Source organism: Patagioenas fasciata, chromosome 25 (genome assembly GCF_037038585.1).
Source record: "Patagioenas fasciata isolate bPatFas1 chromosome 25, bPatFas1.hap1, whole genome shotgun sequence".
NCBI classification, from domain to species: Eukaryota; Metazoa; Chordata; class Aves; order Columbiformes; family Columbidae; genus Patagioenas; species Patagioenas fasciata.
The window spans coordinates 3,691,192-3,713,648 of NC_092544.1; the positions used below are offsets into that span (position 1 = coordinate 3,691,192).

Below are 22,457 nucleotides of genomic sequence, written 5' to 3' on the forward strand. Positions count from 1 at the left end.
ACTCGGTCATCCAGATCGCACTCCCTCAGTTTAGCTATAAGGATGCTGTGGGAGGCTGTGTCAAATGCCTTACTCAGGTCAAGGTAGAGGAGAGTTTATAGACCATGGAAGGAGGGGCTGGCCACTTACAGAGAGCACAAGGCTGTTGTCAGAGGGCGTAGGGAGCCGCCTCAGGCTGCGTGGAGGATAAAGCTGCCTCAACTCGACGCCTGATTGGCTAATCCCAGCCACCTGACCCAACCAGCCAATGAGGTGTCGAGGCCGCGGTTGGTGGGCGGTGCCGTGCGGCCCGCCATGGCGGTCACTGCCGGGGGTTGATCCTGAGGCGGAAGAAAACCCCGCTGTGTGAAAAGTCGTAGTTTTGTACCATCAAATAGGCATATCGCCATTCTTTCTGACAAAAAGAATCTTCTCACCTTAGTGGAGAACAAAGCACAGGTGTTATTCATTAGTGATACAAATCCACTGGCCAAAATTATTCACCCACCAATCCATCAAATCTTTCAGTCCAAGTTTTATTTCAGCATTGAAGGCTTCTTAAGAAATAAAAGCGAATTTAACCCTCAGTCTTCACGATATGGAAATAAAAACAGATCTTCACAATATAGAAATAAAACCAGATTTATTTAAGATGCCTTTACAACACAATAAAATGAGATAGTCCCTCGGAGGCGAGGCACTTGTAGCATTTACAATAAAAAACGCCGGTCAGGCCAGCACCAACTGTCCCTTACTCATAGCAATGGCAGGTGATGCACATTTGCTGTCCTGTGATTTAAAACAAAACACACTTTTGACTATTTTTTGATTAATTTTGATTCAGTGAACTCCATTATCCTTTGACATTAAAAGATTGTCTGGATTGTCCTTTCTAAAGGAAGACGTTGAAGCAGATTCAAATGATCTGCTTTTTAAAATAAGAGAATCAGCTTTTGCAAGACAAAATCTGGTGCATCCCCTTCTATGGCAGCAAATACTTTTTAGAATGATAACAGAATCTATTAGGATTCCATGTACATGATCACATGCTTTAGGATGTCATGTGGAAATTTATTTACAGCAATTCAGCACCACCTGCTGGTATGACTTTTTTTAAAGTAATCTAAAGGTGTGTTTGTTTTTTAAACTGGTGTAATTTTTAGGTGTCCTTTTAACAGACAGAATTTTTTCCACTTTAATTCCAACCTACTTTGGTCTTTTGGACCTTTTATATAATATGAGGAGGGATGAATTGGAACACTTCAACCTGCAAGTGAAATAATGCAGATGAACATTATCTGCTGCCACCCTACAAAAAGACAGCATTTTACCTAACAGCTCCACTAATTTCTGTTTAGTTCACATAGCATCTAACACATGTAGAAGCCTTAAAAGTTGAGTACTAGCAATGCTGAGGGACTTTCAGCCCCTACAACTCTCTTCTTCTCAACACCCCCCAAAACCCAACCAGCTCTGTTTTTCCTGGCCTGCAGGTATTTCTGTCTCCCTATCCACAGGCTGACACTCCCCGCAATGACTCCCTCCAATTTATGACTCAAATTGGCCAATTCCTTAGTTACTTCGGTGATTACACTTTTCAAGGGACTTCTGCCAGCTGATGAGAAGCATCTGCTCGACCACGCTTTTCTTGCTTTAAATATCAATGATGACAAAGACTTCTGGCTTTTCGTCTTCACAGATCTGCATTGCTGAGTACGTTATGGCTTTCACCTCTGTGCCCTAGAAAGAAAAGACAAGTTATTTTCTGAATAACATCCCTTCTAGCAATTCACGATTACACACAGTACTTATCACCTTCTACAATGTTATCCAGTTTCATAGTTTTTCCTCCCTAAAAGCTGTAACTATATTTGTTTTAATGAATAAGAAAGTTGGCATACTAGTGAATAAGTAACTCATCCCTTATTTTATTGCCTCCTGAATATTACAAATTCCTCCTCCTCTTTGCTAGTGCTGAGGAAGCATCAGACGCAGAAACAGGCAGAACATGAGATCTTAAGTTCAGTGCCTGTGATACCACTGAGATGTGTTTATATTTGGATCTCTCGAAAACTTAAAGATCCAATTTAAAAGACAGCACCCCTCCCCATCCTACCCCCACAATGCAGAAGTACAGATGAAACACTGCATACCTGAGGGTGTTTGGATAAAGAGAACTCTTCTCCCCACCTTTAAAGACAAAAAGAAGAGAGGTGTTTGGAATTTTGGTAATATTTATCAAATAGTTTCACTGATGAGCACAGGACAGTGAGATTTTCCTTTAAAGCCTCAAAGGAAGGAAAAAAGAATTCCACAATCCAGTTCTTAGAAAGCATCAGAGGATGCCAGCACATCACAGGATTTCAGAGTGGTCACTCTGAAGGCAATAGGTGTATTTTCAGTAACGATAATAATTACTCAACTGATCATTTAGCTCACCCAATTGATCTTATTTTGAACTGCATTCGGTCAATGTAAAGCACTTTCACTTCCTGCAGAGAAAGCGAGAGGAGAAATACGTCAGTAACATCTTCTATCTTCAGGCAGAAATTCTCAGTAAACCCCATTTACAAGGGTTATATTCCACTATGACTATGTGACCTGTTGTGTCCCTTTTTCTTCCCCTAAAGTAACATCAAATTCAGTGCTGGTATTATCAGAGAATACCCTCAGCTGACAAATGGAAAAAGATCCAAACAGAACACTTACCCTGGGTATGAAGAACTCATTAGCACTGAATTTATACAGCCACTCATCCAAGAAGTGGAAGAGAAGAGACAACATGTCGTGTCCTGCATGGTTGAAGCAGAGAAGATGCTCAGCTGATTTACCTCACCCAAACATTTTTAAGAGTACGTCAGATGTACATCTAACGTACACCTTCTGCACTATTAGAAGATTCAGATTAGTGATGCTTGATTAGATTTTAATTAACGGCAACAACACTGCATAAAGATTCAAAATTTTGGTCTCCTTCTATAGAACTCAGTGCAGCCTTACCTTCTGCCTCTACCTCTACTGCATCCAGAGGTTCCACGGTCTCGGTGTCGGTCATGTAGCCAAACATGGCCATAACACACTGTTCAAAGGCTTCTTCCAAAGTGTCCCCCCAGGCATGGAGCCTAAAAAACCATGAGAATATGAGAAAACCAATGGTTTACCAGACAACAAGAAAGTTGTCTATAAAAGTGAACTACTCAGACAAAATTTCATTTAAAAGGAGGAGACTAAAAGGAGATTTCAAAAGACATTTCCAAGTAACACAAGTCTAATCAGCAGCACCACATTAGAAAAGAAGCCAAATGTGATTTTATGCTCTCCCAAGAGCAGAAGAAAAAATTGACCATCAAAAAACACAGTGTGAGACATTTCACAGTTCCACCAGGTGTACGTCTGCAATCAGTTCTCAAGTGACTCAATTTGTCATAGTGAGAAACCCCAGCTGCCCACACTTACTGCACATCTGCGGTGTGATCCAAATCTGCAGGGAACGAAAAAGAGAAGGCACAACATCACCAAATATACTTTAAAAGTGAGGACTAAAGGAAAGAAAATCAGATATTGCTGTTATAATGAGAACTTTTCGCGTTCATTTTCAGATGTGAAACAGTGATAATCTATTTTGCAATATATAAGAAAACGTTAGCACAGGTGAAATCTTGGATTATTTCTACCAAGCAGAAAAACAGTGTATAATATAATTATGTCAGTGCCCTATGCGTACAACACTGGGTGCAAGGTATGGCCGTTGTAACGCAACGAGTTTCTACAAGTTAACTGCAATAAAGATAAACTTCAACCAGAAGTAAAAAGTTTTTGCTGAAGTCTGCAGGATGGAAAATTATTCATGTAGAGGGTGAGATTTGCAAATATTTCCAGCTCAGTGAACAAATACACCTGTCCACACCCAAAACCGTCCATTATGCAAAAAGATCATTTTTTTGAAGTATGTAATACAAAATAAAAGGCAATCATCACTAATAACATAGGGCTAACATCCCAAGCATGTATCAAGTTTTATAATATACGAACAACATTTATATTCATTTAGAGGAGTGAGAGAAATGCCAAATTGGCAAAAACAGAGCTAACTTGAGATGTAAAATAAACAACACACCATGGTCACTCTAACTGGCAGATTGTTCTGATGCTGTTTAAATCGTTCACACACTATTAATGGATTCTCAACGACGGTCTCTAAAGCAAACAAATTCCAGCAGATGTAAAAGGAGAATAAAACCTCTTCCAGTTATGGGAACAGCATGACTATTGCAATATGTCAGCATATTTCTGCACTGCTATCAACTAAAGATCTGAATACATCCCAGAAATATATATTTTAACAGAGGAATAGACACTGTCCCTCCAGACAGATGTAGCTCAAACACTGAATGTGTTTGTGAACTCCTGTGAGTACCCTGGGCTTTCACTTGCCTGATGTGTTCCTAGAAGACATTCCAGGGGTGGGGAGAGGGAGAGATAATGATCTTTAAGCAGCACATGTAGGAGAAAAAACACCACAGGGAAGACTAACACAATCTTGAATATCTCTTCCTATATAAGAGGTAGAAAAACGTACCGCCTTGCTAAGAAATAGCCTGAAAGGGGAGTGTTTCCAAAGTGAGACTTAACTAACTTATTTCTATTATGATTTCTTTACCACCCATAACAACAAAGGCATTTACCAGTGGTAAAGAAAAATATAGATATCTCTATTAATTCAACTGCAGATGCATCCCACAGTCTAAAACACACACAATACCAACATATTAAGAAACCTCACATGTACCTAAAAAGCACATCCAGCTCTTTTCTGTCCCCTCCCTCCCCGTCATGATTGCACTCTCAGGACATCGTTAAAAACGCTCACATTCGTATTTCTTATTGAGCGGTGGGTATTTGGCTTTGATGGCCTTCTGCTCCTCCGTCAGGTTGTAGTCCCTCTCATCTGCCATGGCTGCTGGTTTGGCCAACTCACTCGCTTCCCAGCAGCAGGAAACGTGGGCACCTCGGCGAGAGCTTCAGCGCTTGGGATGCTGCAGGAGAAAAGGGAGAATCACCTCTGCGTTCAGTTCTTTCCACTCAATAGGAGTTTGTCAAGTTGTAGACAGGCTCAGATACTCAAGAATCACTAAATGCGCCTCATTTGAGTTGTTTGCTCTCAAAACCATCACTGGGAGACAAGGGAAGTTCCGAATTTAATCCCACACCACTTGCCTCTGAACTGATACGAGTTACACTCAGCCAGTGAAGCCACGGATTACACTGCTTACAGAAAACGTGGACTTTGGCCTTTTTCTGGGAAGAACCATGTTTCTTCTTCCTTGTTTCGCACAGCACCAAACATTTTATTAATCCTCAAATAATAAAATCCCTTAGTAATGAAAAATAATCAGCCCACTGGTACTTTACACAGCAAGCTGGAATTCGCATTGCCTCCAAACCCCAGGAAGGAAGATCTGGAGCCTTACAGGTGATTCTTCTTTAGGGAAATAAAAAAATCCAATTTTTTCTTAAGACAGGGACTACATTTAAGGCTTCAATCCTAGAAACACATACATGGCACAGAAGCACCAAGTTTTCCTGTTTCTTTTGTTGCACAATGTCTTTAAAAGTTTTTAAAGCAAGAACTGTTATCAAATCCCTATTTAAAAGTCAAATTTTCAGATCTTAGAAGTTGCTCAGTTTCACACAAGCTTTCATTTGTAAATCTAACAGACACAAACTGGAGAACCTTATTAACTAAGTTTCTTCAGACTAGATCTCCCCGCATCTCCAGATATAATAACCATTGTAATTTTCTTAATATTTTTGTGAATCAAAAGATTTATGCACAGCTGAGCCCAAGAGTTCTGTAAGTAATATAAATTACAGATTAATAGGTAGCACACAACATCACCAAGGCTACTTTAAATAGGAGTGGATCTTACTGCCGGGCTTAGAAACACAACTACATGGGAGTTCCAGTTTCTGTCTTCAGCTAAGTGCCTAAAAGTGTTACAAAGAGCAGCCTAGAATTGAGAAGCCAATGTTCCTCAGAGGGAATAAACCCAGATGAAGCCACATTTTGATTTTAAACCTGTTAAGCCTTGACTGTGGATGGTCAGATCCACAACCGATCATGCCAGGTTATCCACAGCAGGCCGACTGGAACCAACCGCTACGCTGAACTGGGGGGAAAAAATGAAGGAGTTATTAGTGATGATAGATAATTAATAACCCAAGAGCAAGGTGAGGATACTGCGAAGGTTTCTGGATGGCTCTGTGAGGAGGGAGGGCCGGGCCTCAGCCCCACACACGCACCAGTCCGGTCCTGTCCCGACACCGTCTGCCCTCAGTTGTGGTGACCGGAGGAAACCGCGGCCACGGGCCTTCCCGCTCCTAAACCAGGGCCTCAACCGGGAGGAGCCCCTTAGTGCCGGGCGCTGCCGCTTTAAGAGCGGAGCGAGGGGCGCGCACCGCCCTCCCCTTCCCTTCCCTTCCCTCCGGAAAATGGCGGCTCCCAGGGGAGCTTCAGCGGCCCCTTCATCCCCCGCCTTCCTCCCGGCCGCTCTCCCACGTGACCGCCGCGCACGCTCTCCCGCCCCGTGTCCCCGCCCCGCGCTTCACGCCGATTGGTTGTGACGGCCCGGCGGCGGGCGGCGATTGGCCGGCGTTGGCGCGCGAAGGGGTGCGCGGCGCCGGAGCGGCACGCAGCGGGGGCAGGAAACAATAGAGCCGCGGCCGGAGGGGTCCGAGCAGGGAGCGGAGCAGCCGGCCGCCCGCCTCACCCAGCCCAGCCCGCCCCTCCTCGCCTCGCTCCCCGCAGCCGCCCCGCTTCCCCCCCGCCCCGCCATGGCGGACAAGGAAGGTAGGCCTCGCGGCGTGGCGTGGCGCGGCGCAGGCCCCGCGGTGCGGCCTCCTCCGCTCCGTGAGGCGCGGGATAACCGGCCTTCTCCCCCCCCCGCCTCAGGCACCGGTGTGAGGGGAGTGGGGGCGGCTCCGCCAGGGGGCGCGCGGGGCGGGGCCGGTCTCGCCACGCGGCCGCCGCCTCCCCGGGGCTAGCGGGGGGGGGCGGGTTGTGGCCCGGCGGGTCGGGAGGCGATACCGCCCGGGGGATGGGGGGCCCTGCTCGGCTCCCTCCGCCCGGCCCCCCCTTCAGCTTCCGGTCCGGTTGTATCCGCGGCTGGAGGGAGTTTGTGTTTTCGGGCCGGTAACCGGGAGTACGGGGTGCAGACAAAGGGATGTCACCAGCCCCGCCATCGGGGCTCTGCCTGCTTGTCCTTCCCCAGGGGAGGGCGGGACAGACGGTATCAAACTGAGAGAAACCAGGGGAGGACTGCATTTTGGGAGCCGGTAGTTCAAGGCTGTGCCTAGAGTGCTCCATTGAACAGCAGTTTAAACATCTTTACAGCTCTGGGTTTTGCCTTCACGAGATCCCAGGGCACCAAATTTCACTAATTTGTTACACTGCTTCAGTTGAGATGATGAAAATTCGCATGGTTAATACTAATTCTGAGCCATATATCCAGAAACAATGTGCAACAGAGGATGTTTTATCATCCAGCAACTGCCAGAATAGTCCAACAGCAACCCAGGGTGTGATGTAGTTGGCTCTTTATTCAGTTGCCCACTCACAGTGTTTTGCATGTGTTGTAAATATATTCCTAAAAACCAATAATATGCATTTTTTAAAAAACCACCACTTTAGCAGCCTTTGATGATGCAGTGGAAGAACGTGTGATCAATGAAGAGTATAAAATATGGAAAAAGAATACGCCCTTCTTATACGATTTGGTAATGACCCATGCTCTGGAATGGCCCAGCTTGACGGCTCAGTGGCTTCCTGATGTTACAAGGTAAACTGATCCTTTTGCCTTTTTTTTTTTCCTAAACTAGAGTACATAGTAAATCTAGGATCACTTTTTGTTAAAGTAAGACACTATGTGATTCATTTCTGTCTTAATTTCTATCTTAAACCTGTCCCTTGGCAACAGCAAGTTGAGGACTATGAACACTAGAGAGATAAAATGTCTTCTGTTATTGAGAAGATACTTTCACACATTTGATTTCCATGTTTTTCTCTCCCAGGTTCGCCCTCCCCTTTCCTAAGCAATACATTACTTAAAAATAGAACTAGATATAATATCTATGTAACCACTGTGTTGTTTCCCTAACAATGTTCTGCTTGCTGTGTGTGTTTGTGCTGCTCAGAGTTGCACTTGGGAGGAACTGCAGAGGCCTCTGAAGGGAAGGCACAGGAATTATGGTGTTAAAATGTTGCGCTGGGGAAATTTTAGGTTGAGATCTTGAGTTCTGATAAGTGATTTCCACCTGGGGAAGCGAGTTTGGTGTTGGAGCAGGAGAGCAGCGATAAAAGCGTGTTATCAAAAAGCTGTCATCAAAAAATGTTGTAATCAGCTCAGTATTTGTGTCAACCCCTCCTTTTGTGTCTCATGTAACTCTCCCTGCAGACCTGAGGGCAAAGATTTCAGTATCCACCGGTTAGTGCTCGGCACCCACACTTCAGATGAACAAAACCATCTCGTGATAGCGAGTGTGCAGTTGCCCAACGATGATGCGCAGTTTGATGCTTCACACTATGATAGTGAGAAAGGAGGTAAGAGACCCAAAACATGGACCACAGGAGTTTTAACCATTTTTGCTTTCCCTTCTCAATAGATTATTTGTCTCTCCTTAAAGTTCAGGCAGCAAAGTTTGGATATTACTTCTAAACTCTTCAATTTATTTCTAAGTGGTGCCTTTACTTAATAGACAAATACTAAGTCATTGGAATGGACATAATGTCTTAATATAATGATAAAAAAAGAAGGTGGCAGCCTTATGGCAAAAATGTGTGGGGAAGACTTACTGCTCCCTATTTCTCATCAGAAATCAACACTGAATTTCATGGAGTACTGCTTATTGTTATTTTTCTTATCACTTTAGCGTTACATAAACTCTTCCAGTGAGAAAGTCACTCATGTAAAATAATATTTTATTTCAGAGGAACGTAATATTTCAAATGTTCTTTTTTTGTCTGAATTCTGCTGCCTCATAGTTGTGCCAGCCCCTCTTGGATAAAAAGATAATTGTATTTTGTTCAGTATATCAGACTCGAATTTGATGCTTTCTGTAATCTCAGCTGGCTGTCAGCGTTGCTACAAGTTAAACACTTCTCATAAGTGCTTGGTAGTACCAGTCATTGGGTCTGGATCTTTGTGTCTTGATCTGAAATTGCCTTGTTGTTTACAACTACTGAATTCTTATTTCCAGAGTTTGGAGGCTTTGGGTCAGTTAGTGGGAAAATTGAAATCGAAATCAAGATAAATCACGAGGGAGAAGTGAACAGAGCACGTTACATGCCGCAGAACCCGTGCATCATCGCCACAAAGACTCCATCCAGCGATGTCCTCGTCTTTGATTACACCAAACACCCCTCCAAACCAGGTGCTTTTATGTTGTGTTTGTGCTTCAGAGATCAGCCAACCCTTCCTTAAAAAAATGTAGTGAAAAACAGTTTAAAAAGTTTTGTAGATTGCATCTTATGTGTGATTGTAGGGGAAAGTGGGTGTTTAGTGTCAAAGGTTATTTTATTTGAAGCTTAAGCAATGGGTATTCAATAGGTATCAGTAGAAGCGTATGCTTTTTTCCTTTTGGTGTTTTACTGTGTATTATGTCACTACATGTCTTGGTATTTGGGGTGCTGGAAGGTGGCTTTTTGGAAACTGTATGATTTGCTGGGTAGCTGAGCTGTTGTCCTGGAAGGATATTAACAGTAATTTACCAATGAACTCGTCAAGGTCGTTTAGAGTAGCTAGTTCTGCCATGTGCGGGTTGGATCAGAAGTGGCGCCCTCAAAGTGCACTTGAAGATGATGAGACAAAGAAAAATGTCGCACCAGCAGGGCGTTTTTAAGCAGTAACTGAGATGAGCTGCTGTTCCTCCATCCAGCTGTTGAAAATGTTAGTGCAAAGTTTAGTAAAGCACAGTAACACTTAATGCCAGGCATTCTGGGATGTACTGAGAATGATAATAGGCACTGAAGTTCTTACGCTGCCTCTTTACAGACCCTTCTGGAGAGTGTAACCCTGATCTGCGTCTCCGTGGGCACCAAAAGGAAGGATACGGGCTGTCGTGGAACCCAAACCTCAGTGGGCATTTGCTTAGTGCTTCTGATGATCATGTGAGTACTTTAAATACAGCTGGGGTACAATCTGCACTCTGTGTCCCTTGGCAAGGGCCCAAAGTGTTATTTTGTTGAGAGAGGGAGGGGAGGTGAAGAGAGTGGCTGTCTAAAGATGCAATGTTTCCAAATGTTTTGCTTTTTTAAAGACCATTTGCTTGTGGGATATCAGTGCTGTTCCAAAAGAAGGCAAAGTGGTGGATGCAAAGACCATCTTCACAGGGCACACAGCGGTAGTGGAAGATGTATCTTGGCACCTGCTCCACGAGTCTCTCTTTGGATCTGTCGCTGATGATCAGAAACTCATGATGTAAGTGGGGTAATGTCTTCAGAAAGCAAATGCTTCTGTCCCTCTTGCTTTCCTGTCTGCTGCTTAGTCCCTCCGTAAAATGGGGTATAAACTTTTGTTTCCATTCTGTGTTTTCCGCTTGCAGTTGGGACACTCGGTCAAACAACACCTCCAAACCCAGTCATTCCGTGGACGCCCACACAGCTGAAGTCAACTGCCTCTCCTTCAATCCCTACAGCGAGTTTATCCTGGCTACAGGATCAGCTGATAAGGTACGTCTGCCTTGAATTTGGAACGCAGTTTTTCAGTTTCTGATGCAGAAGTCTGGGTGTATATATTGGTTACTTCAACAAAAAATTGTTTCTTATTTTTTTTCCCAGACTGTTGCTCTATGGGACTTGAGAAACCTGAAACTGAAGTTGCACTCTTTTGAATCACATAAAGATGAAATATTTCAGGTATAACAAAACATCTTCTATACACATAGACAATTCTACCTAGCTCTCTGGAAAAGATGAAAAATATTCTCTTTGACTCTGTTCTTAAGAAATTAAAACTCAAACATTCTTTCCTCTCTTCCGCTTATAATTTTCTGGCTTCTTGGTGAGCCGTGTAGCGCTCTGTGGGGCTCCAGAACTGATAAGAGTGTCCAGAAAGCCAGAGGCAAAATAAGGAGGAAATGGTCAAGAGCTTTAGCCACGACACAAGGTGAAACGCTAGCAGTGCGGAGGAAATGTGAATTATTCATGGCAGCAGATTGAAGCAGGGAGGCACCATGAGATGAGGTGGCTGCAGTGTTTTCATCTCCTCAGCTTGATCCTGTAGGAAGGTTCACCCGGTGCCCGTCACTGTGCATCACCAGAACATCCTGCGACAATGAACAATCGCTCGTTTTGCTGGTGTAAATATAGAATGATAACATCACTGGTAACATATGCTGAGCAGAAATAGTATTTCCATCTCCAACTCATGCCTTGCTCAGGAGAAAAATATGTCCATTTATTTTTTCTTGTGGGAGGATTACTACTTAAGACTGTAGTTACCTCAAAATAGAATTACATGTGGAATCTTAATGTCAGCTTAGTGTGCAGAATTATGTGTTCTTTTCCAGTCCTGTGATCCTATTAAGTGGTGTGTTTTGGAGAGATTCATCTCCAGCAGAAGTAGTAAATATGAGCTTTTGGGCAGTTAATTACAGCGATTTCTTTTCTACCGCTTAAAGAATCTGTAGTTTGTTGTGAACGTCTGTCATGTTACAGCTTCTTCAAACTAACTCCTTGTCAAAATTCATCCTCCTCTGTAGGTTCAGTGGTCTCCCCATAACGAAACTATATTGGCCTCCAGTGGCACTGACCGCAGGCTAAACGTCTGGGACTTGAGGTAAACCCCAAATTTGCCGCCTTGTCTTGACAAAATATTATTGATAAATTACATTGCACTTCAGAAACCAACAAAGTAAACCCCAACCTTTTCATTTTTCCTCCTTTTTTTGTTATATTTATAGTAAAATTGGAGAAGAGCAATCCCCTGAAGATGCCGAGGATGGTCCCCCAGAGCTGTTGGTGAGTCTTTGGAATCCCATTGCTTGTTTTCCCCTATTATTCAGCTCTGCGATGTACATTTGAAAACATCCCCCTTTTTTCTTTCCCCAATCCTAGTTTATTCATGGTGGTCATACTGCAAAGATATCTGATTTCTCCTGGAATCCAAATGAGCCCTGGGTAATTTGTTCTGTATCAGAAGATAATATCATGCAAGTCTGGCAAATGGTGAGTTGTTTGGGAAGATGTTAGGGGGTGTTTTGGAGACATGGCTGTTTAAAAAAAGGCCCTTTGTGCTCCTTCTTTAATATTAATTGATCTTGAGGGACCAGGGATGGGTGATACAGATGGAAAACCTCCCGGACTTTTGGAAGTGTTCTAACAGCTGGAATCCTGCTCAGTGTGGTGGCAAAATGCTTCTTCAGTTCCTCCCTCTGTGTCTTGCAGGCGGAGAACATTTATAATGATGAAGACCCCGAAGGAAGCGTGGATCCAGAAGGTCAAGGCTCCTAAACAACAACCCTTTCCTGTTTTTAGTCTGTTCCGTTCTCTTCCCTCTCAACCCCGATATTGACTTAACACTGGTTTTGAGACACACGTAGACTTTGTGTTCAGCCATCCTTCTGTAGATCGCATCCACAGGTGGCTTCTTTTTAACCCAGACGGGGAGGACTCCCTAAAAACAGGGCTCAGCCCCACTCCGCTGGTGCCGTGCGTAGCTCCTCGCTCCCATATCCCCCAGCAGCCTCTTCGTGCGGGGCTGCCTGTCCCATTTTAGCCGCCTTCATCACACAGAGCAAACTTGGGTTGGATGATTTGTTTTCTTCTGTTTTAGCTTGCTACAGCTGTGGGTTTTGCCTAATTTAAACAAAAGTTAAAGCTGCCAGAGCGTGTTTGAGCCAATGGAGATGATACAAGCGTTAATCCACTGGCAGTTCAGAACTGGAGCACGGAAGGTCTTGTCCTCTTCAGTACAGCTCTGAGGTCTTGGGGTTTCTTTAGTTCATCTGTACCTCGTGGCTTTTTCTGCCTTTGCAGATCCCGACTTCAGCTAAAGTTAAATTTCTATATATTTTTTTGTCTCTACTGGCAGTTCTGGGTTTTGCATTCCTTCTTTCCTTCCTTTCCCTTTGCTCCCATCCGCTGGTTGACAGCGGTTTGGATCCATTAGCTATTCCCGCAGAGTGTTGTTCGCCTTCCACGTATTTTGCTCTATTGTGTGTTTCTTGAGCTGTGTTTTTCACATATATTTCTTTCCTTTCTGTGAAATGGTTTTTAAAACCTTGGGGCCACCGAGTTGTAAAGGTGTGTGTGTTCCTACCAGCTGATGTACTATGGACGGCGTGCCCGCTAACCTCAAACAGCATTGGTAGCTGGGGTCTGTAAAGCAAATTAAATGTGGATGAACTACTTTTTTTAGGAGTTAGGCCACTAGTTCCTGCGCATCTCCCACTGGGGTGTCCTGTTCCACCAGCAACCTCTCCATGCTCCTCATGACTAATTGCGTGTAAGTGCTTCAGATGGAATAAATTTTTTCTACGTAAATGCTGCGTGGAGTTGTGATTTTTGTGATTTTTCCCTCTGTATTAACTACTTTGAGACTAAAGCGTAACTCCCAGACCAGGTGCTGCTACAGATATTCCTCAGTTTGTAACGTGGACGCTTCTGCCTTCAGTCAGGCAGAAAGGGACCTGGGGGGACTAATGGACAGGAAGCTCAACAGGAACCAACAGTGTGCCCAGGTGGCCAAGAAGGCCAATGGTGTCCTGTCCTGTATCCAAACCAGCGTGGTCAGCAGGCCAAGGGCAGTGATCCTTCCCCTGTGCTCTGCACTGGGGAGGCCACACCTGGAGTGTTGTGTTCAGTTCTGGGCCCCTCAGCTCAGGAAAGAGATTGAAGGGCTGGAGCGGGTCCAGAGAAGAGCAACAAGACTGGGGAAGGGACTTGAACACAAGCCCTATGGGGAGAGGCTGAGGGAGCTGGGCTTGTTCAGTCTGGAGCAGAGGAGGCTTAGAGGTGAGCTCAGCACTCTCTAGAACCACCTGAAGGGCAGTTCTAGCCAGGGGGGATTGGGCTCTTCTCCCAGGCAGTCAGCAATAGGACAAGGGGGCATGGGCTTCAACTCTGCCAGGGGAAATTGAGGCTGGAGATGAGAAAGCAATTCTGTGCAGAGAGAGTGGTCAGCATTGGAATGGCTGCCCAGGGAGGTGCTGGACTCACCGGCCCTGGAGGTTTGTAAACTGAGATTGGCCATGGCACTTAGTGCCATGATCTGGTGAACGGACTGGAGTTGGACCAAGGGTTGGACTTGGTGATCCCTGAGGTCTTTTCCAACCCAGTCCATTCTGTGTGATTCTCCCCTTCTTTTTTTTTCTGCTGCTTTCTTTGTGAAATGAGAAAATGAGTAATTAATATTCCCAGTCAGTGAAGAATGCACTTAAGTGTCCCACCTGCCTGGATTTTGGGTCTCCCTTTAGCCCTTGCCAGACAACTTTATTGTTTTGTTACCCTGCAGCATGACCAGTTGGATACTTTACAGGTACCTCGCTGAGACAGACGAGTTATTTTCTCTTTGAGACGCAGCTTTGAGAATTAAAAGGCTCCTTAAACTCTGACCTTTATTTTCAGTGTGAGACTTTTATATGAAGTGGAAACCTCCACAAACATTTCTATTCTCCATGGTGGAGCATGTCACAATACAGCAGACCCTTGAAATACAAAAGAAAGAATCCTGTTAAAAGGATAAAGCTTCTCTTGCATGTAAACTTTGAAAATCAACCCCCTAACACTGGCTTCCAGCACAATAACTCCTGTGCAATTCACACAATCCACATATGGAACAAGACAAGATACATTTGTTTCTCCAAGCACAGCAACACATACATCTGTTATTCTTCATATCTGTCCATTGTTCAGTGCAAGTATTATTTTCTATGCTCCTTGGTGGAAAAGCAGTTTTATTACATGATCGACAGCAGCGCCTTGAGAAATACGAGCGATTTTTCTGGTATTTCTGACTTGCTGCAACTGCTGCGCGTCGGGCAGGAGCAGCGGAGACGTCCCCACAGATACCTCTGTCCTATGGAGGAAAACTCCAGCGTTTAACAGTCCTGCTCCGCTTTTTCTTCTGATTTGCAAAGGTGGCCGTAGATTTCTAAGCAGCCCCTGTGTGGGTAGAAAGTAAATTTAGGTTACTGAACATGTACATAAAGCGCCCTGGCAGGAGAGAACAGGGAAGGGGGACGTGCTATTTCTGCACCTTCTTTTCGCGGTGTGGAAGGAAAGTGATTAGGAAACGCCGAAACTGGCTCGGTGCGTGGTCTTGTGAGCGCAGCCCTTGGCAAACAAACCAGCTATACCAGAAGGGAATGTCGTTTTTGGTGTGAGCTCTTAACTCTGAGGTTCCCCGGTGCAAACGTGGAACCTGAGGAGGTGCCCTGACACCCGAGAAGCCCCGCGGCCGCTCCCAGGGACTGCAATCTGCAGCTTGCCAGGCGCTAAGAGGCTGCGCTGCTGTGCCCAGGCTTAAATATAGGGCTGTGATTTAGGCCTGTGATTTAGAAGCGAGCAGCAAAGACATGGGGTTGTTGGCATCTGGTTGGAATTGTAAATGTCATTACTCTTAATAAATCCTGGAATGGCTGGTGGCATGATGGGCTGAAACAGATCTCTTCCCCTGTGCTTACTGTGCTAAAGTCTTACCTGGATAAAAGAAAACTACACGTGTTTGTAGTAGGAATATCCTGCAGTGTGCTAGTGTGAGGAGTTCTGAGCGGAGAAGGGGCAAAAAGGATCCTAAAGTAACAGGAAAGCTGCAGAAAATGGTCAAGAGTGTATACAGCTGCGGCTGGAATAGCACGTAACAATACAAAGTTTGGTGAGTAAAATAGTCCGTGAGCTTATGGATGTTTTCTGGAGCTTTGAAAAGATCTGATTTAATAAAGAAGACCAGGAGTTACGCAAAGCAGACAGTTCTCCCTCACTGAAGAGCATCCACAGCACCATTTCCCAAGCCGAAACCTCAGCTCCTTTCCATGTGTTCCTAAGGAAAGCGGCGCTTTGAGTCCCCTTGCTCCAGCATGGGCCGCGTGCCCAGGAACCGGGAGCAAAAACCCGTGGTGCCCGGTGGCCACCAGGCTCTCCCCACCATCCTGCTCCTCCCAGCCCTCCCCAGGAGACACCAACGCACTTGTAGATGGAGAGCTCGCGGTGCAGGCTGGTCCTCAGCTCCTCCAGCTCCTGGTTCTTGCGCTGCTGGAGCTGGACCCCATTCTTCAGCTCCTTCAGCCTGTCCTCCAGCTCCTCCACCTGCTCCTGGGGAGGAAGAACACGAGGGGGTGAGCTGGGCTGGGATGAGATGGGTTCTTAAGCTTCTTGGTTTTGTCCCCTAGACTACTTGGTGTGTGTTTTGAGGACCTGTCAGCGCTGTATAAACCTGTGAGTCAGGAGAAGATAAGCAAGGAATTCGGGGAAAAGAAAACATGGAGGCACATCAGGGATGTCCCCAAGCCCTGTCCTCCAAGGAGAGCAGACCCCGAAATCGCAGGGGAGCAGCGTCACGGGCACTGGTGGCTGGGTCCCCATCTGGGCAGGGAGAAGGGATGGAGGGGACGGCAGCTTCCAGAAGCTGCTCAGAGCCAAGCTGGGAGGAGGCAGCGATTACGAGCCGAGAACAGGGAGTGTTGAAACCGGGGAGATTAATTGTGGAGCCTCTTTGCCAAATGTGCTCTTGTAGATATTGCATTGCCTTTTCCCTCAGCACAAGGCGCTGGGGAGCGGGGAAATGCCAGATGCAGCCAGAAATAACCCACTCGGGAGGCAGGAGGTGAGACCCTTCCTGGCAGGATCTGCCCTGCCGGGGCTGGGCTTTTAAAGAAAAGCCACCTCCATTTAAACCTGGCTTTTCCAAGTGCCGCGTGCGGTGCCCGTGCCCAGCAGCATCACTCAGCTCTGCCCGCTCCGGGAAGGAAACCCCTGTCCCCTCTGCCTCATCCCATTTAAAGGGGTAGGTCAAACCCAAGTGAGGATATATTCAGGAATAAGCTTTTTCTGGCAGCCCATCAGTCCCAGCACTTTTCCACCACATCCCTGTAACCTCGGGTTTGCCCAGGGGCTGCTGCTTGACCTGGGGACGCTTTTGAGATCAACCAGCAGGAGATATTCCACCTCATCACCCTCCTCATCCACCCCGCTCCCCCCCTTGGCCCTACAAGCAAAGACCTTCAGCATCCACATTTCACCGGCTGCAATGACTTGTGCTCACTGAAAACGAGTGTGCAAGGGGTGCCCAGGGCGCGTACCCGGTACTGCCCGACCTCTTCGTCCCGCTTCTGCTTGACGAGGACGATCTGCTCCTCCAGGCTGCGGTTCTGCAGCCGCAGGCGGCTGACCTCCCCCTGCAAGGGCCGCAGGGCTTCCTTCATGCCCTGGATCTCCCCCTGCATCTCCTGCAGCGCCCTGGCCCCCGCCTCGCGTCTCTCCAGCAGCCGCAGCAGCTGGGGCTCGTAATGCTCCTCCAAACCCCGCCGGCTCTCTGCCACGAAGCTCTCGAACTCCATGGAGAGCCGGCGGCTCTCCTGCAGGTACAGGTTATCCTGCCGACACGGTGGCGTCTCCAGCCGCTGCCTCAAAACCTCCTTCTCCTTCTCGCAGGTCTCCTTGAGGCGGGACAGCTCGCCGGAGAGCTGCCCGGCCTGGCTCTCCAGCTCGCCCCGGTACGCGGCGTGCTGGGAGAGGTCGTGGCGCCGGCTCTCCAGCTGGTACTGGCAAGCCACGCACTCCTTCGTCACCTTGAACAGCTTCTGCTTGATCTGCCGGATCTCATCCTTCAGGTTGTCCCTCTCCAGCTCCACCTTGGCCAGCAGCCGGCAGGCGGCCTGGATCTCCTCGTGGGCATGGCGGATCTCCTGCAGCGCCGGCTCCCGCAGCTGCGCCAGCTCCGCGATCAGGCTGTCCCGCTCTTTCTCCAGCTGCTCCACGGCTTCGATGCACTCCTGGAAGTATTCCCCCAGCTCTTCCAGGGTCAGGCACTGGTGCTCCACGCCATCCGCGTCTGAGGGGTTGCCTGCCCCCTCTGCATCCATGGCCAGAGGGATCCCTGCCCCGTCTGTGTCCATGTACAGCGGCAATCCTGCTCCACCTGCATCCACGTCCAGCGGGATCCCTGTCCCACCTACATCCACGTCCAGTGGGATCCCTGCCTCATCCACATCCAGCAGGATCTCTACTCTATCTGCATCCACGTCCAGCGGGATCCCTGCTCCCTCTGTATCCACGTCCAGCGGGGTCCCTGCTCCCTCTGTATCCACGTCCAGCGGGATGTCTACTCCATCTGCATCCACATCCAGCAGGATCCCTGCTCCCTCTGTATCCACGTCCAGCGTGATCCCTGCTCCCTCTGTATCCACTTCCAGTGGGATCCCTGCCACATCCACATCCAGCGCGATCCCAACCCCGGCTGCATCCTCATCCAGCTGGGACCCTGGCATGTTGAGCTCCAAAGAAGTGTCCTCGTCGCCTGGGGTGTCTGGGCTGTCCCTGTGCAAGGGCGTCACCCCCACACCCAAAGCTGGGTCTAATGGGCTGTGCGAAAGGTCCGGGTGCAGAGCAGCACCTGCAGCTGCTCCCTGCGAGGATGAGGATACTCCAGCTTCATCCAGCTGCAGCTCTGGAGGGGGTTCGGGCTCTGCCATCAGGTCCCTGGAAAGGAGAGGACACGTGAACTGGCGCAATGAGTGTAACAGGTCCCAAACCTCCCTCTTCACCCTGTGAGACGCGGGTGCCCCACAGCAGGCTGAGCTGGGGGTGCTATTGCTGCTGTGACCGTTCCCGTGTCACCCAGGGGCTGTGCAAACCTTGCACACTATGGTGACAACTTCAGCCCGACCTGTCAGCTTTGGCACGGACCAAAACAAGGGAAGAAAACCCTCTAAAAGTGACTGACTGCAATGGAGAAAGAGCAAGGGATGCAAACCTGGACCTGAAAACGAGAGCTACCCCGGTGCCAAGTGGAACGGCCACCGTGTCGTGGTCAGTCTCCCCCAGTGGCACCAGTGTGACCAGCTGTGCTCATGCCAAAATCTCGCATCCAGGGTGTCACATGCACTGCACACCACTGGCACGGACACTTCCAGTAAAACGTGCCGGGGTTACAGCAATGTGGCATAACCTCATGGCAAGGGAATGCGCTGCTGAAGCGCAGGCGGGCTCCAGGGTGGCTGAGAAGGAGCAAAGCAGCGCACACACAGCGCCCGAGCGAGCGGCGGCTTCTGCAGCAGGAGCCCTGCGAGCTCCGCTTTGCAGAGTCATCCCATCCCATCATTATCCCCAGCCCCGCCACCTGCAGCTGCCACCACCGAATACTCGCGTGTCACATCCCCCTGGGTGCTGTTTGGGGTGGGATGGAGAGAAGAACCCCGTGGCCGAGCCGGGGCCGGTGTGCCGGGCAGGAGGATGCTCTCACCTCCCGGCCACGCCGCTGAGCTCATGTCTAGTCATTCCCCACGGAATGAGCGCAGGCTGGCACTCACCGCCCCGCAGCAACAGCTTTAAGGAAAGAACTGATTTTCACTGATACTTTCTCTCCTAATAAGGCAGTTTTCGGCAGCGATGACACATCGCAGCCTCGGCCCCAACAGCCCCTCGGCTGGAGAAGGGGCAGCGCCTGGAAAGGTGGGGAAAAGGCTCCGCTTTGCTTTCCTTTGCCCCTCTCCAGTGCCAGCGCTCATTTTTCAAAGTTCTCGGCTCTGCTTTGCGGGGGGGCGGGAGGGAAGGGGACCTGTCCCACCCTCTCAGAGCGCTGTGGGGGCTCTGTCCCACCCACCGCCCCTTGCCCCTGAGCCCCCCAGGTGGGCACCGCTCCTGGGTACCCCAGAGCGGCCATTCTGTCCCCCCCAAATCCTGAGAGTCCAGGGATGCTCCGGGGGTGCTGAACCTCAGATCCCCCCACCCCACCCCTGCACCCCAGCGTTTGGCAGCCGCCCCCACCTGCCCCATGCCCCCCAGGATCCCTCACCCATGAGACGCCCCCGGTGGACACCCCCGCTTCTCTGCTCCCCCCTGGGTGGGCTCTTACCTTCCTCCCCTGGAGCCCAGCACCGCCGGCTCTGCGCTGCACATGGGCTTAGCATGGGGCGGGGGGGGTTATTAATAACCAGGGCTGGAAATCAGACTCCCCGGAGCAGCCGCTCTGCCCGGCCACCGCCTGCAGTGCCAGCTGCGGGCGGCTGCCTTCCTCCGCCCTGGGGAGGAGGAGGAGGAGGAGGAGGAGGAGGAGGAGGAGGAGGAGGAGGAGGAAGAGGGCGGGGAAGGCCCGGCCGCCTGCATCCCTGGCAGAGGCAGCCGCAGGGCTTGGCTGCAGCCCCCCGCATCCCTGGGGAGCAGCCCCCGCAGCCCCCATCCCGCCCGGGGTTTAAGGTGGAGGTTGGAGTTGTGCAGCCTCAAATCTGCCCCTTCCTGGGAGCTGTGGCGTCCTGTCCTGCCAGGGTGCGATGGGGACAGTGGGGTGTGGGGATGGGGGCAGCAGGGTGTCAGGATGGGGACAGTGGGGTACCAGGATGGGGGCAGCAGGTTGCTGGGATGGGGACAGCAGGGTGTCAGGATGGGGACAGCAGGGTGCTGGGATGGGGACAAGGGGTGCCGGGATGGGGACAGCAGGATGCCAGGATAAGGACAGCAGGGTGCTGTGATGAGACACCAGGGTGCCAGAATGGGGACAGTGGGGTGCTGGGATAGGGACGGTGGGGTGCTGGGATGAGGACAGTGGGATGCCAGAATGGAGACAGCAGGGTGCCAGGATGGGGACAGCAGGGTGCCAGGATGGGGACAGCGGGGTGCCGGAATGGGGACAGTGGGGTGCCAGGATGGGGACAGCGGGGTGCTGGGATGGGGACAGTGGGGTGCCAGGATGGGGACAGCAGGGTGCCAGGATGGGGACAGCGGGGTGCCAGGATGGGGACAGCAGGGTACCAGGATAGGGACAGCGGGGTGCCAGGATGGGGACAGCAGAGTGCTGGGATGGGGACAGCGGGGTGCCCAGGCAGTGTCCCCAGGATGTCCCACCCCCAATGCAAGCAGCTGGAAGGGGAAACGCTGGAGGATGCAGCACATGGCGGCCAAACACCGTGGCCTCATCCTGCACATGGAGCGGGTTGCTCGAAGGTGCTACACCCCCCTCAGTGTTTATTAAAGCAGATTAATGTATGAAATACCAATAGCTCAGGGGTCTTTAGGTGCTCCAGGCTGGCCCTGTGAACGCCCCGGTGACTGCGCAGCGCAGCCTCCGCTTCCCCATCCACCCACAGCCCCGTCCCCGCCTCCCCTTCCCCTCTGCTTTGGCGACGGAGGTGGTGGCAAAGCCCCATGGTGGCTGTGGCCGCACTCCGTGTACCCAGCAGTGACACCGCCTTGCTGCTGTCCTCACTGCCTGCAGATGTGCTTTTCCAGCACCCACCGTCCCCACAGCTTTGCTTTCCCCCAGCACCCATCCAAACCCCCCAGCACCCTAAACCCGCCCTTCGGCGCTTATACTCTTAGCGTATACTTATATAAAACGCAAATGTTAGATATATCCTGCATTGGCAGGGGTGCAATGGCCCAGCGTGGTGGCACAACCATCCCCCATGGTTTTAGAGCCGAGGAGCCTACCTCTGCCGGGCCCGATCCTGCCCGCGGCGGCTGGGGAAGTGGGCACCCCCGGCTCAGGAAGCCACCAGCCTACGCGCCCCGAGATCGCCCAGCAACGCGCGCCACAGCTTGCGACATCACCCAGTGCCACCCCGTCCCCGCGTCACCACAGCGTCACCGCCACCTTGCCCGCGCCCCGCTCACCGCCGGGCTGCCGAAATCAGGTTTAAAATAACTGCGCTCGCCCATCTCCCAGGAACAGAGCTTTAAAAGGAAAAGGGAGATTTAGGTGCTTTTTTCTTTCTTTCTTTTTTTTTTACCCTGTTGCTTTTTTCAGCACGACTCACCTTTTTTTTTCCCTCTCTCTTTTTTTTCCATGAAGCGCCTCTATTCGTGCCGAGGCTTTTGACTCAATAGGAGAGGAATGCTGCTAATTCGCACGAGTCGCCTTTATAAATATATATCTAGAGCTGAAACAAGGGGAGAAACCTGTGGGTCGTGCTGGCCGGGCCCACCGGACCCTTGTAGGTGCTGGAGGGGCCGATGGCAGCGGACGGGGGGTTTCTCTGATGCGCTGCCAAGGGCAGGGTGGGGATTGAAGAGGCTCAGCTGTTCTCCGCTCCGTAAGAGGATCCCCCGTCCCCAGCGCGGGGCTGTTTTGTGGATATAACCAGGCAACGGCCGGCTCGGGTGTCAGCAGCCGGACCCCGGTGCGCCCGGCACAGCCGCGGGCACGCGGTGGGTTTGGCCGGCATGGAGAGACGCTGTTATATGCGTGGACTTTGCTCTGGTAAACAGAGCTGGCGTGGAGTTATCGGCGGCGCTGCTGGAGGTGAAAGAAAAAGGCAGGAGAGTATTT

At 49.6% G+C, this 22,457-nt stretch overlaps 3 protein-coding genes across 8 annotated transcripts; 1 reads left to right on the top strand and 2 right to left on the bottom strand.

Moving 5' to 3' along the window:
- Positions 1-605: 605 nt before the first annotated feature.
- ZBTB8OS (zinc finger and BTB domain containing 8 opposite strand) lies at positions 606-6,509 on the bottom strand. 3 transcript variants are annotated; one of them, XM_065856968.2, is made up of 9 exons: positions 6,283-6,509; positions 6,059-6,149; positions 4,850-5,015; positions 3,436-3,460; positions 2,980-3,101; positions 2,689-2,771; positions 2,419-2,471; positions 2,133-2,169; positions 606-1,719 (listed from the first exon to the last, which is right to left on the bottom strand). In XM_065856968.2, the coding sequence occupies exons 3-9, from the start codon at positions 4,932-4,934 to the stop codon at positions 1,633-1,635; spliced, it is 492 nt and encodes a 163-aa protein (XP_065713040.1). In that variant the 5' UTR covers positions 4,935-5,015; positions 6,059-6,149; positions 6,283-6,509; the 3' UTR covers positions 606-1,632. The 3 variants fall into 3 exon arrangements, with proteins under 3 accessions (XP_065713040.1, XP_065713041.1, XP_065713042.1); XM_065856969.2 differs by lacking the exon at positions 6,059-6,149; XM_065856970.2 differs by lacking the exon at positions 6,059-6,149 and having other exon boundaries at positions 6,200-6,509.
- Positions 6,510-6,630: 121 nt separating this feature from the next.
- On the top strand, positions 6,631-13,481 carry RBBP4 (RB binding protein 4, chromatin remodeling factor). Of its 2 annotated transcripts, none has more exons than XM_065856967.2 (12): positions 6,631-6,829; positions 7,673-7,817; positions 8,433-8,578; positions 9,235-9,408; positions 10,029-10,144; positions 10,294-10,454; positions 10,579-10,705; positions 10,814-10,891; positions 11,737-11,813; positions 11,938-11,995; positions 12,092-12,202; positions 12,422-13,481. In XM_065856967.2, exons 1-12 carry the CDS (start codon positions 6,814-6,816, stop codon positions 12,485-12,487), a joined length of 1,275 nt encoding a protein of 424 aa, XP_065713039.1. In that variant the 5' UTR covers positions 6,631-6,813; the 3' UTR covers positions 12,488-13,481. The 2 variants fall into 2 exon arrangements, with proteins under 2 accessions (XP_065713039.1, XP_065713038.1); XM_065856966.2 differs by having other exon boundaries at positions 6,632-6,829; positions 7,670-7,817.
- Positions 13,482-14,573: 1,092 nt separating this feature from the next.
- On the bottom strand, positions 14,574-22,369 carry SYNC (syncoilin, intermediate filament protein). Of its 3 annotated transcripts, XM_071799086.1 has the most exons (5): positions 21,946-22,369; positions 21,803-21,862; positions 17,275-18,673; positions 16,164-16,288; positions 14,574-15,139 (listed from the first exon to the last, which is right to left on the bottom strand). In XM_071799086.1, exons 3-5 carry the CDS (start codon positions 18,664-18,666, stop codon positions 15,076-15,078), a joined length of 1,581 nt encoding a protein of 526 aa, XP_071655187.1. In that variant the 5' UTR covers positions 18,667-18,673; positions 21,803-21,862; positions 21,946-22,369; the 3' UTR covers positions 14,574-15,075. The 3 variants fall into 3 exon arrangements, with proteins under 3 accessions (XP_071655187.1, XP_071655186.1, XP_065713253.1); XM_071799085.1 differs by lacking the exons at positions 21,803-21,862; positions 21,946-22,369 and adding an exon at positions 21,620-21,721; XM_065857181.2 differs by lacking the exons at positions 21,803-21,862; positions 21,946-22,369 and adding an exon at positions 20,049-20,230.
- Between the last annotated feature and the right edge of the window lie 88 nt (positions 22,370-22,457).